The 14,441-nt window shown below is 34.1% G+C and overlaps 1 protein-coding gene across 1 annotated transcript in view; it reads right to left on the bottom strand.

The window, feature by feature from the left end:
* Positions 1–7,501: 7,501 nt before the first annotated feature.
* Positions 7,502–14,441, bottom strand: part of LOC143912785 (uncharacterized) — a 66,237-nt gene continuing 59,297 nt past the window's right edge. Inside the window, exons 8-11 of the mRNA XM_077432161.1 lie at positions 14,294–14,419; positions 12,039–12,110; positions 11,634–11,976; positions 7,502–8,462 (exon numbers count right to left, since the gene is read on the bottom strand). Of these exons, the coding sequence (XP_077288287.1) occupies positions 8,193–8,462; positions 11,634–11,976; positions 12,039–12,110; positions 14,294–14,419 (811 nt within the window). The 3' untranslated portion in view covers positions 7,502–8,192. The remainder of the gene's footprint in view (positions 8,463–11,633; positions 11,977–12,038; positions 12,111–14,293; positions 14,420–14,441) is intronic.

The raw sequence follows: 14,441 nt of genomic DNA, 5'->3' as shown, positions 1-14,441 counted from the left end.
AAGACCTAAAAGAGGAGGTACCACTTCCGGTCAACCTAAAATGTTGAAAATACATCTAGTGACTGATAACTAGAGGTAGGATAGTCACAGTGCTATCCATTGTTCGGCAAACCTTTAACAATGCATTTACAACCTTTGAACAATACACGGCCCCCTCAGGCTCCGGTGACTACTGATAACACACACACACACACACACACACACTATTTAAAAACCATGTATCGATTTAAAATCTCCAGTTCGAATTTTCGTGTTTATAAACGAAAATAAAATGAATTAGCATTGGAGCAATACATTTAGTATATAATATAATATTATAGATAAGCGTTAAAACCATAGTCAACAATCCTTCTTCTATTTTCAATAGTCGGCTGTTTTTTTGTGCGGTTTTTCCACTATCATTGAAATTATCTTGAAGAAAATACATTTTTCGGTTATTTATCAATTCTTATTAATTGCTTACTTTAGATTTTATTCCTTTTGAGTGCAAAATATGCATGGCGGATTTGAGTAGTTTGTCGAATTCTATTATCGATGATCTTAATTTTAATTTCAAAACGTGTTTAATCTGTGAGAAGACGATTATTTTAATATCGGATGAGTGGTTATTTCCATGCGGGTTTTCATTATTATTGTAAAAACATGTTTTTCTGTAGTATAATGCCACATCCGCGTAAATAATCAAGCGCTAACCCTTTACCCGTAAATTCGTTTCAAACTCGAAAAACTGTATTTATTCCAGCAAAAGATGTGAATATCGCATTTATAATTTAATCATTGAAATTTCATAAATCAAAATCCAAATACCAATCCAGACACAATATCACTATAAAATATTTTTGTTTATTTAAAGATTACGTTTATTACAAAATTGAGAGAGAAAAATAAATTCGATCTTCTCAATGATTATGAATAAATAAATAAATAAAATAACTAAAAGTTACTTTGTTTATTTTAACCTTATTTTAATTACCTTAAAAATAAAATCGTTGACTTGCACGTATTTTGATTTATTTTTTTTATTTCAATTTTTACTCTCATTTTTTTATTAAATTGATATGTTTGTGTATGAAATTCTTATCCATACACTATGAATGTACTTACTCTTTATTTATACCTATTTCACTACAAATAATTCGATAAATTGGGTAAATGGCAATTTAATTCCATTATTTTTTTTTTATATCATTAATATATATGTAATAGTGTATTTCTTCAAATATATTTTTTCACATACAAATTTGAATTATTTGCATTTTCACTTAAATAATTGATATATCTTTTGATTAATCGTTAATCCACTCTTTTTACGCACGGTAGAATGAATTGGTTTTATACGGCTAAACGTGTCATGACATTTTGAACGAAACTGGAGTGAGATGGCTAGTGGGATTGGAAGACGATTTAAATTGTATGTATATAAAAATTAATAAAACGTGTGTAATGCAAAATTAGCATACATGATACAAATTAATTTGCACAGCAATATAAAACAAGGTTAATATTCACCAGCTGGATGTAGTCTCCATAGTAATAACTTAAAAGCATTTGCCGATCATCTTCTTCAATATACACTTGAAAAGGTTTCACATAATTTAACAAACACTGATATTTATTCAAATTAATTTTGAAATTCAAATTCACTAACAATAAAAAAAATGAATTCGTTTATCACACGCGAAGGAAAATTTCAACACAACTAAATAATTAAAATTATTATAAAAAAGCACTTTGTCACAATTTAATTAATTTTGGATTTATTCGCGAACTTGTACTGATTGATTTTATTTGATAATGAATTGAAACGTTAAAAATTCGCGATCAAATTGGTGTGTGGTTCGACCATTTTTCTTCGACTGAAATCGAATGAAAACAAACAAGTGAATTAACTTTTTAAATTCAAATTCAAATATTTTTCATTCGCATTCAACTTCTATTTCCTTGATGTTTTGGATGAATACCAACAGCCGACTGCAATCATCAACATCAGTCGACTCGTCCAGTTGAATACTTTTGTTTAGAGGACTGCCTTTGACATCTTTTACTACTTACAGCAGCGGTTTCCAAACTGGGAGGCGCGGACTATTGCCAGGGGAGGCGCCAAAACTCTTTAATAAAAAAATAATTTTCATACCATAATATCTACAAATAAATAAAACTTCATATCGTAGCTTAACAGTAAAAATTCAATGCATGAATGTTTATTTTTATTTTTCTTTCATTTTTATATACACATTTAATTAGCAACCTTTCTCGAAGAAAACCTCTCGATAATTTAATTGTTAAACTTGCCTATTTGGTTGAAATTTTTGGAAAATTGAGCGGTTTAAATAAATCTATGCAGGGATCAAAAATACTTCCACTTGTTCAAAAAGACAAAGTAAAAGCTTTCATTAAGAAGTTGAAGTTATGGAAATTAAATTTACAAAATAATGAATTGGATATGTTTTCACTTTCCAAAGATTTCTGGGCCACAGCCAATATTGAAGCAAGTAAAAATCTTTTTATTCACCTCTTGGATGGTTTAGTGCTGCATTTTTCCAATTATTTCAAAGACCTTGATTTCTCAAAGTTTTTGTGGATACAGAATCCATTTAACTACAATGAAGAAGACGAATTCGAGCTGACAACCATCGAAAAAGAAAAATTGATAGAATTATCATGCGATAGCTCACTAAAACAAAAGTTTCAAAATGAAATCATAATTAAATTTTGGATGAATCCTAGTGGAGAGTATGAATCTTTGTATTGCAAAGCAATGCAAATGCTTCTACCGTTTGTAACGTCTTATTTATGCGAAACGGGCTTTTCGGCACTAGCTGCAATGAAAACCAAATATCGAGCCAGGTTTAATAGTCGAAAAGGAGTTACGAGTGGCACTCTCCATAATGCCCACAATGATTGATAAACTTTGTGCCAATAAACAACAACATCCTTCGTATTAAATTTTGATGTGCTACATACAGCTTAATTAGTAATTTAATATAAAAATAAATATACGTGTTCGTATAAATTTATGTTATAGCAAACCTTTTTATTAATCTGTCTATTTAAAAAAAAATACTGAACACTACAATAAAGGTTTATTATTTAAAACTTGTCTACATATATTATTATATCTATTAAAAATTAAAGGTAGGGAGGAGCGGAAAAAAAATTTTTTTTAGGGAGGCTTAGTAGCATAAAGTTTGGAAGACCCTGACTTACAGTAAAATATTATCACTGAGATCTTGATTGCGCGATTGCATACATTGTTCAATAACGGAATGTTCTGAATTTCCTTTCGTGCTTCAGAGCCTAATAGAAATTTAGCAATTATTACTATACACATTTTTTTTACGAATTCCTCGGCTACTTCCTTAGCATACAGATATGACACTTGATGAGAAGCTTCTAACAAGGGCTTTTGAATGACTGCGACGCAAATTTTGTGATAAGATCGCTGTTGTCACATTGTGCCTTCTTAGACTTCAAGGTGCTAAAACTACATACATATGTCCTGCAGCTTTTTGCAGCAGATCGTAATAAAAATAATCGTGTAAATATGCTAAATTAAAATAGAAGGAACTAATATTTACAAAAAATCTATTTAAATCTGAAAAATCAAATCACATGTGTGTATTATCATAATTCACACCCATTGACATATTGCATAGCTAAAAGGCAAAAAGTAAAGGTAAAAAATTTTGATGCCCGGTTTAGAAACTGCTTAAGAATACAGTCCCTACTCAAAAAGTTAGGATCACTTGCGTTTTATCAGTTTTTTAAGCAAATGGGTAAAAAAAATACCAAAACACAAACTTTTTACACTTGTTTTCAAATATATACATTTATTTACATATAAAAAATACAAAAAAACATATCAATATTTCGTATTTCCGCCTTTAGCCTTAATAACGGCTAATATACGTTGTGGCATACTGCGCATGCAACTTTGAATCATTAATTTTATTTCGTCGCATACTCATGCTGCTTTTATTCTTTCCTTCAATATTTGAAGGGTAGGGTTGGGACGACTATATACGATGGTTTTTAGGAGGCTCCAGACATTTTCAATAGGATTAAGATCAGGGGAATTACCAGGCCATGGTAAAATGGGTATGTTTCGCGATTTTAGGAAATTTATGACGGAACGAGCTCGATGAGATGGTGCACCATCTAGCATAAAAGTGAAAGGACCTTCGGACGAGTCAAGGGAAGAAAAAAATGGTATAAAAACCGTATGGAGTACTTTTTTGTAACCGATCCCATTCATCGTCCCTTCCACAAAAAAAATTGGTCCCGGCCCATTGATGGTTATACACGACCAAATCATTGTTGCCGGTGGGTGTTTGACTGTTTTTTGAACACAGTCGGGGTTGAACTTTTCTTCTGGCCTTCGGCAAACAAATTTTTGGCTTTACGTGAGAGCTTCTAATCTCGATTCGTCGCTAAAAATTATCTACGAAAAATGAAAAAAAATACATCAATTTCAGACAAAAAATATTTAATATATTATTAAAATAAACTCATTATACCTTTTGCCAATCTTCGACGGTATAGTGCCGATGCATTCTGGCCCATTGCAACCTCGACTTTTTCATTTTCGGTGTCAATTTTGGCTTTTTCAGTGGTCGCCTGCATTTGAGGTGTGCTTCATAGCACCGCCTGCTTACTGTCGACACCGATATTTCAATATTTTCTTCCTCTAACCTTAATTTCAAAGCTTGGGCAGATTCGTTACGATGTTCCATCGCCTGGGAAATAATTTTGCGGTCGATCCTAGGGGTGGTTTTTCGTTTTCTACCACAATTCTTGCGGCGAGTCGTAGTTTCGGGGAGATTCCTCTCCATATTCTTAGAAATTATCAAAACTGTTTGCAATGAAACACACTCTTTTCTGGCGATTTCTCGCTTGGAAAACATCTCCGTTTTTAAATACGCAGCAATTGAAGCCTTTTTTCATTGGAAATATCCTTGCAGCGACCCATTTCCCAAGTTCTAAAAAAAATCGATATTATTCATTTAAAAATTCAAAATTAAATATTAAATCCATCGATTTTATAAAATAAAAACCATTAAGTCTCTACTCACCCTTACGACAACCAGACAGCAGAAGATCTCAGCTGAGGATGATCTTTTCAATTGTTAAAAACATTGACGCACAATAAACAAAAGCGCACCCTTACTCAGGTATAGCATGGGTTTTTTTGTACCTAAGCCTGTATTGTTTTGCAGATATACAAGATAACTGTATTTTGTACATAGTTTTGAAGGATAGTGTTTTGGTAACAACTCACAGAAATAATAACTTACATCAAGTTAAAAATAACGAAGTTATGATTAGAACAAACGCGTATTTCGCAAAACTCGCAAGTGATCCTAATTTTTTGAGTAGGGACTGTAAATGTTTGCAGCCTTAGTTAAGAAACCCTTGCGTAATATTTCGTGGACCCCAGTGAGAAAATCGGATGCGGTGCATCCGCTCTAAAATCGCCAGACAAATTGAACGACAGATTAACGGACGGCTGCTTTAAATGCAATTCTCGTCTTCTCGAATGATAGATTGTACATCAGATGACGGGTAACCTTTCGACGTGCACAGATGCAATTATTAAAATGGTAATTATTAAAATTGAGTTGGAGCTTTCAGGCGAGTTTAAGAAGGCAAGATTCGATAAGTTCCGAATCTTGCCTTATTAACCTTTCCACCGCGTACGACTACTATACATGTCCTAGCGAACAAGCGCTCAGCGCGCGAGACACGCATAGATGTCTTGGAAGTTCCAACCTGTATAAGAGCCGTCTATTGTGTTAAAATTTTATAACTTGGTTGAAAATATTACTAAATGTATACTTTACCAAATTCAATAGATGGCAGTAGTCAAAAAATAAATAAATATAGGTTGTAAAATTCAAAAAAATATTACAACCTATATTTATAGTCGAAAACGCGATAGCAAAATCCGCAAAAAAGCAGCCGCGTACAGGGCATGTTCGCTAAATTTGGTGACGCGGGCAAAGGGTTAAACTCGCCAGAAAGATCCAACTCAATTTTAATAATTGCATCTATGCACATCGAAAGGTTACTCGTCATCTGATGTGCAATCTATCATTCGAGAAAACGAGAATTACGTTTAAAGCTGCTGCGTTCTGTTAATCTGGCGATTTTAGAGCGGATGCACCAAACCCGAGAAAATCACAAAGGCACAAAGAGTATCAAATAAATTTATTCGCACATGAAATTATCACGAATCAGATATGGCCGACAATTTCAATAGTAAATAAGAGTAATTATTTTCGAAAACGCATTTATTGAAAAAATTGTCAGTCCATCCGCTGAGTTGTTAGGGTGCCGTCCTCATAAATTGAATACATCAACAAATTACATATCTCTTTCACTTAAATATGCAATATTTTATTAAACATGTTCCTATTCGTGTACATCATGGAGAAGCATCCATGAAAAAACATCATATTTCGGCAATGGAACTAGCCAAATAATTAATTCCAACGTTGAAAAAATTCTCTACATCTCCTTCAAATGCTTCTACTTGTGTCATCGTAATTTCCTTATGTTTTTTCAGTTTGTTGTATGTCTGGCTTGCTTCAATATCTATGTAGGTATTTACTACTTAATGTCTCCGTTAATTGTTTTTTTTTATGATAGATTTTTCAAGCTTTTCAATCAAAAATATTTGACTGTGTACAAACAAGGTATAAAGTTCTGATATGGATGTGTAAAAAAATCCGTTATCGCTTTTGGAGGATTTATTCATTCCTTCCTGTATATATTGAAAAAAAAATTAATAATTTTAAAACTACAGATTCTATATCTATTGTAGTAGAAGCTGTATTGTGAATAATGTAACCGAAGCCTTCTACTTACATATATTTGCAGACGTTTCTTGTAATTTATAAAAAATGCCTCTCTCTTCCTCCAAAACTCATGTCAGCCCAGAATGACGGAAGGCCTTTAACTGGAATATTAGAATGTTTTAGTGCCTCAATATGTACAAAATGCCGTTATTGTATCTGACGTTTCATTTGGTAATGTCTGAAGCTCCAGCAGTTTAATTTTTAAGCCATCATTTTCCATGAAATAATGGATGAGTATTGGAAGCATCTTCATACATTAATGATTTGGAAAATAATCTTTCAATATACGTAAATTTTAAATCGACCGGGACAAAATGACTCTTAGACAAGGACACTGGGAAACAGACCTCAAAACCAGGACATGTCCTGGTGTACGGGGACGTATGGCAGCCTTCATATATACTAATACAGGAGCTATTTATTGAATTATCTACAATTGAGGAACTAAAACCAGTGTTTGAACAAGAATACCATAAATTCTGGTTACAAAAACACTACAGAAGCTGTTGATAAATTCGTAATAAGCTCGCGGAGAATTATTGCGAATGTTAATCACGAACATAGAGCCGAAGGTAAATAATCTCATATCAACCCCATCAGGTTCACCCCATCTCATTGAAAAAAAAAAAGGTCTTTGTATTTTCAAACAATTTAATAACAAAAGTTACAATTTCAATAAATATTACTTTAAATATCAATTTTTTATTTATATTTTATTTAACATCAAATCAAATTTATAATTTGTATATCCCCCTGCATCCATGATCCGACATGTACACATATTGGCTTTTGAAGATTCACGAAACTGCTTAACCGTTTGCCCGCAGCCGTCTTATATGGAAGCATTGGCGACAAGTCTGTAGCGGGGCTGTTTCCATAGAATTTCTGAACTTTGCACGGGATTTTGAGGCTTATATGCGCTTATTTCAACTGTTTTAAGGTTCAAAATTGGTTGAATATATTACTGAGAGTTGAATGCCATCTATTCAATTTGCTTAAAATGAATATATACCAGTCAAAAATTAGTTTTTTGTGGAACCATACTGAAACCTCGTTTATGTGACGTCACGTCTTCATACAATTATGAAGAATGATTATTTGACAATTAATCCAAAACTACGAGATATATTATGTATTTTATTGTTTAAAATAATACTTTATGTGCTAATTAACATATCTGGAGTAAATATTAAAATCTGTATTTAAGGTTGTAAACTCGATTGCCAAATTCGCGAAAAAGGTGCCGCATACAGGGCTTGTTCGCTATATTTATTGCCGCGGGCAAAGGGTTAATATAAATAGGTTGGTTCTGTATGTCGATTTAAATCCACAATTTTAGTCCATGTCAATGATATTTTCAATATTTTCAACCAAATAATCACCATCTTCACCTACTATCACAATATTGATATCATCCAACAGATCATCGTTCATTTCTTCAATGACTAGACGTTTTTCATTCGGACTGGTGATGTCAAAGTCTAAATTGGCACTCAAACTAGTAATATTACAATTTTCAGACTTGTTTAAGCCGCTTAAATTAATACCATCAGCAGACGGCTTCACCTCAGATGACTCGGCAAGATGATTTCTGCGAAGATGTTTCTAGAAAAGAAATAAGATACTGATTACATACATAGACACATTTGAAATTTGATGCTGGAGATGGATACTTAGAATCCTCTGGACAGGGAGAAAAACCAGTGCCTCCATCCTGCAAGAGCTTGGGGTTGGCGACAGGCTGACATCCACCTGTCTTAGTTCTTTAAGCATTTAGGAGTATCCTTTAGTTCTTTAGGCATCCCGCGGGGCGAAACCGAGACTTCCTGGAAAGCGTCGAGGGAAGTAGAGGAAGAGAAAGTTGGAGTGACCAGGTCAGGGCTGCCAGTAGGAAAACTGAAGTCGAGTCAGGGCAAATTGCGGAGTGTCAAGAGGGCTGGAGGACCATGGCAGGCCACATTATGGAAGTCAGTAAACAGTCATGGCACTCGGGTATGAAGAAAAGGACGAAAAAGAAAGACGTACATATTCTCAATTACAGTGAGCGACAAAAATAGGTACGCAGTAGCAAAATTTCATTTTATTCGTATATATCGCAATATTTTTGATTTAAAAGTTTCTGAAATCATGACTAGGATCATTAAGATAATAAAACAAATTATTAATTATATTGATGTATTTATTGAGATATTGGAATTATTTACGAAATGGACAAAGTTGGGAAAAGCGGTTTTCACGGTATAAATTTTTTAAATGTTTCCTTTTAATAATATATACATAAAAAAATAATATATAGATAAAATAAAGCTTAATATTTAGTAATTCCCCCTTTGTTTTTGATTACTGCCTCAATTCTTCTGGGCATAGAATAAAACAATTTTTTTATAACATCTGGGAAAATATCCTTTTCCCATGCCTCCGTTATTATGTTTTCCAGCTCTTGAAGCGTTTTTGGATTGCGGGCTCTTACTTTCCTCTTCAAAATCGCCCATAAATTTTCGATAATGTTCAGGTCTGGACTGTTCCCGGGCCAGGTAAGGGATTTAATTCCCAAACTTTCATTATAATTGGTTATCTTAAACAAGTCGATGATATTTACCATATAAAAAAACAAATTAAAGATAGAAAAACGGTTAGATAACTTACAGAACGAGCTCGATGACAAGGTAAAGAGTCGTCCTGAAATATTGGTTCAGCGACGAATTCTGTGAGTGCTTCGATGGTGGGTAAAACAAGTTCCCTTTTCGTGTTTTTGTTTTGGATGGCATTTATGGACCCTCGGACGAACTCTAGCACCCCAATTCCATATCCTGTAATGCACCCCCATATCATGACATACGGGGAATGCTTCGCGGTCGCGAAACACAACTTGCGTGAAAACATTCTCCACTTCTACGGCGAACTGTGGTCTTCCCATCTGATCCAATAAGATTCCAATTAGATTCATCTGAGAACACCACCCTGTACCAGTCCTCTGATATTCAATTCTTCTTGTCCTTGGCCCATTTCAACTGCTTTTTCTTCATTGAAACCGCCAAAAGTGGCTTTTTCGCGAATTTAATCGCTCTAAACCCTAATTTATTCAGCTTCCTTTGGATCATACGGGTATGTACTGCTGTGGATGTTGAAGTGTAAACCTCATCCCTGATTTTAGAAGCAGTAATAAATTGATCTTAAAGAGCAGCACGTTTTATGACACGATTTTCACGTTCCATCAATTTTGACTTCCTCCAGATCCTGGAGCCCTTGTTAATAATCCTGTATCACTGTATTTTTTGATGAATTTTCTCACAGAACCTTCACTGAACCCCACCCGACGAGCAATCTCTCGATACGCGATTCGCTCTTTCGTAAGAGCCAAAATTACCGCTTTTTCATCGGTCGACATTTGGCGTGCGGACGACATTTTTCTGATGCGATGTTATTGCAACCAAAGTTAACGCGAAACAAAATAGGGAATTGACCATCAGCTTTGTAAATCTTTGTACCAACGGTACATTGTGTAAAAAAAAAAAAGTTGGGGTCTCATTGTTTATGGCAGGTAGAGAGGTTTGTTTCGCACTGTTTGTCCGAAATCTATGTGCATACCTATTTTTGTCGCTCACTGTATATATGTATGGGAATTCATATGTGCATAATACGGCAACAGTAAGAATTAGATGGGTTTCTTCAGGAAAAATTTTGTGTCCAAAAAGCCGTCCGAAAGGGATGCATCTCCTAATCTTTTTAATATATATGGAAAATACATAATGAGAAGAGAATACTCAACGGATGGGAAGGTGGAATAACAATAGGCGGCAGAAAGATTTCTAACATAAGATTCGCAGATGACATGACGTTAATGGCCAGCAATGAGGATGAAATGGCAGAACTACTTCATAGAATACAGATAGAAAGTAGACACCTGGGTCTACAGATAAACAAAAATCCTATTCGTTGACTAACGCTCTAAAAGACTATGAGGAAGTCAACGGCTTTATCTCAAGAAGAGGATGCCAAGCGGAAATCTGCAGAGTAGGAATGGCGAGAACGGCGATGATCAGTCTGGTAAAAATATGGAAGAACCACTCTATTATGAAAAAACGAAAATCCATCTGGTGCGATCTCTGAGTTTCCCATTGGATTAAATGGAGTCGAGCCATTTATTTATTTTTTATTTTTCAATTAATTATGCACACTCGCCTAACAGATTGCTCCAAAGCGGCGAGTGTGCTAAGCAGATTAAGACTCAAGAAATTATATATATATATGTATATACCATAGTAAATATAGGTACATAATTATTACATAAATCGAAACAATGCATGACATCTATGGTCAGACATTACAAACATCGTATATAACACGATCGATAGCATTTTAATGTAACAATACGATTTTTTTTATATTCAATAAACATCCACAGAGACAGATAATTGGAGAGGGAAGGCCAATTTTACAGGAACCGTTTCAATGAAAATCAGAAAAATTGGCAAATTCTTATAAGAAACCATCGACCTCGGCAAATCAAGGTCTGGCCAACAGCGAGGCGAGTGGGAATCGAACCCATAACACCCTGTCCGAAAGAATACAACACTCACCACTAGACTGCTGGACATGGACCATGAAAAAGAGAGAAAACGACATTCTAGATGTGGTGCTGAAGACGCATACCATGGACCGCAAGAAGCGTGAAAAAAGAATGTACGGGAAATAAGCAGTCTCGCGAAATGAATATAATACATATAAATCGAATCTGGTATCCACTAGTACGTTATATTCATGTAATTGACTTACGTTCAGTGAGCACTTGGCGGTATAATTGTTGGAGCAGTGAGGACATTTGTGGGGTTTGACTCCCGTGTGCATCCACATGTGCTGGGTGAGGTGCGAGCTTTGTGTGAAGCCCCGGTCGCACACTCGGCACACAAAGTCTCGCCGGCACATGTGTGCCGAGGTCACATGTTTCTTCAGATGGTCCGAGGTGGTGAAGCTCCTGGGACACGCCGAGCAAGTGTACGGCCTCTTCTGCGAGTGGACCGTCCTCAGGTGTGCGTTCAGGTTGCCCGAAGTCAAGAAAAATCTTTGGCAAATGTCGCACGAATACTTCTTGACCGAGGAATGGGTCTTCCGGTGATACCTGTAATGCACTAGTTTAAGCTTCAATCGGTTTGATGTTGAAATGCGTGTCATTGGAAGTACCTGAGTCCGGCCACGGTGGTCAATTTCTTGCCGCACGTCGGACACACGAGATTGTTCAATGTCCAAAAGGTGCTGTAAAACACAAGTATAGTATAATTAGGTGATAACTTGGAGAAGTTCAAGGCACTTTCACAGTATGAAATGTGCATCATGGATATATTGTTGCGAATTTGTTTTTTGATGTTTAACATTGTTGTTAATTGATAATTTAGGATTGTGAATTTTTATTAATTATTATTTTGTGTTTTTTCTAATTATTTTACTTGATTTATTACTTATTTGCTTAATTTGAATCTAATTATCATTATTAATATTATTATCTTACCACTATCATTGGTACTATGTATATTATTTTTTATTTTTAATGATTCAATTTTTCTTTTTCTTTCACCTACATATATGCGAAAATTTTTAAAATGGTTTTTCTTCACGAAAAATGTTTCAGAGACAAGATATGACTTTTCTTATAGATCTATGTCCAGTGAACACGAATCTGGTAATAAAAAGTGTTGATTGGCTCGAGATTCGGAGATATGTGTTTTTTAAATCGCGCGATTTTTCAATATCTTGGCGTTGTTCGGTCGATTTCTCAAAATCTGTTAATTTTCTGTTCAAAATGAATATTGGAATCTACAGTCGGGTATTTTATCTTTCATTTGTAGTACTTTTCAACTTTCAAATCTCTCTAAGTAGTCGTCCAGTTCAAATCAAAAGTCAAAATTACGTATTTTCACTTGGGATTTTTTCCCACTGTTAATACTATATTATATTGAGTATTTTCTATTCAAACATGTTTATTAGGATAGTGTTCTGGCCACACTATTTTTTGATTTTGTTTAAAAGGGTTAATTGGATGTGTGGTGAATTTTAAACCGGTAAAATTGTGAGGAAAAATTTCGTATTAGTAGAGGACAAATTTGTGTTGTGTGCGCTGCATCATTGTACGCTGTACGCGTCATTGTATACAACGATATAGTGGTCAAACTTTTTTCAATGTGTTTTTAAATAATTTTGTAATGAAATAATTAGAAGGATTGGAATTTAATAATATATTTATTGAATACGAATATGTATAGCGTAAAAATTAGTATCAGTACATTTTAAGCACCCGAATAAAAATAAAAATAGACATGGAAAATAAAAACAAAAATCTAAAAAATATTTTTGTTTCGAAAGCATTATATTTTTTAAGTAGGTACAAAGTACTTAAAAAAAAAATTAAATTTTTGTTTTTATTCCTATATATGTTCTGATATTTCAATATCAGAACATACATATATGTATAACATAATATTTTATTTTCATATAGATATATTTTTATTTTTTCACAATTATTTATCTTTGAAATGTTCATTATCTTCATATTTAATTTCATTTTGATTTTTGTTTATTTTCCATGTCTATTTTTATTTTTATCCGGGTGCTTAAAATGTACTGATACTTATTTTTACGATATACATATTCGTATTCAATAAATATATTATTAAATTCAAATCCTTCTAATTATTTCATTACAAAATTATTTAAAAACACATTGAAAAAAGTGTACATATTATACATGTAGGAATGATTATTAAACGAGCCGAGCCGTATGTGTGGTTGGTCAAACTGCTAGGGATAAAGTGTGTGTGTGTGGTATGCATGGGAGACACCGGATGCGTGTTGTTATGGTCACTTGTTGGAGAACAAGCCCGAAGATATGTTATAATAAATACTTCTGACTTAATCTGCGCGTTTCGCTTGGAATCCTTCACATCCGGATCCTATATACATATGTATCTATGTTGAATCGAAACGACTACTATATAGTACGGCAAGCGTTCTCAGACAGACAAAGACAGAATAGCACATTTGGATATTTGTGACTCCAATTCGATCGTTTCTATGACTTCTATGACATCTATGGTCAAACAATGTTCATAAGTATTGTCAAGGCCAATTATAAACATCGATTAACAATCATAGAAACCTACGGAAAATTGTGAAGCATATTTTTATGAATCAGCAAGTATGGGATGCTGAAAACTCGAATTTTGCGAAAAATAAGACAGGGTTGCCAATTTATTGGAATCGTTTCAATGAAATCAGACAAATTGACGAACTCTGGTAGGAAACGATGGACCTTGGATTCACATATCCAAAGTCTAGCCAGCAACAAAGCCAGAGATAGAACCCTTGACCACACAATTGAAAGCATTATACGCTAACCGTTGATCTATGTTGATACATACATACATAGTTGCTGATATACTTACTTGCACTGTTTAATGTGTTTCTTCAAATCGACATCGTTCTCAGCACTAAATCCACAACCCAAGCAAGTCGGTGCTACGCCATCGTGGTGTTCCATGTGCTTTTGCAGATTGAAAATCCTCGAAAATCTAAAATTTGGAAACTCTCAAG

This window comes from Arctopsyche grandis, chromosome 6, assembly GCF_051622035.1.
Source record: "Arctopsyche grandis isolate Sample6627 chromosome 6, ASM5162203v2, whole genome shotgun sequence".
In the NCBI taxonomy this organism is placed as follows: Eukaryota; Metazoa; Arthropoda; class Insecta; order Trichoptera; family Hydropsychidae; genus Arctopsyche; species Arctopsyche grandis.
The sequence above is the reverse complement of the archived record's forward strand: the minus strand, read 5'-3'. Positions and strand labels throughout refer to the sequence as shown.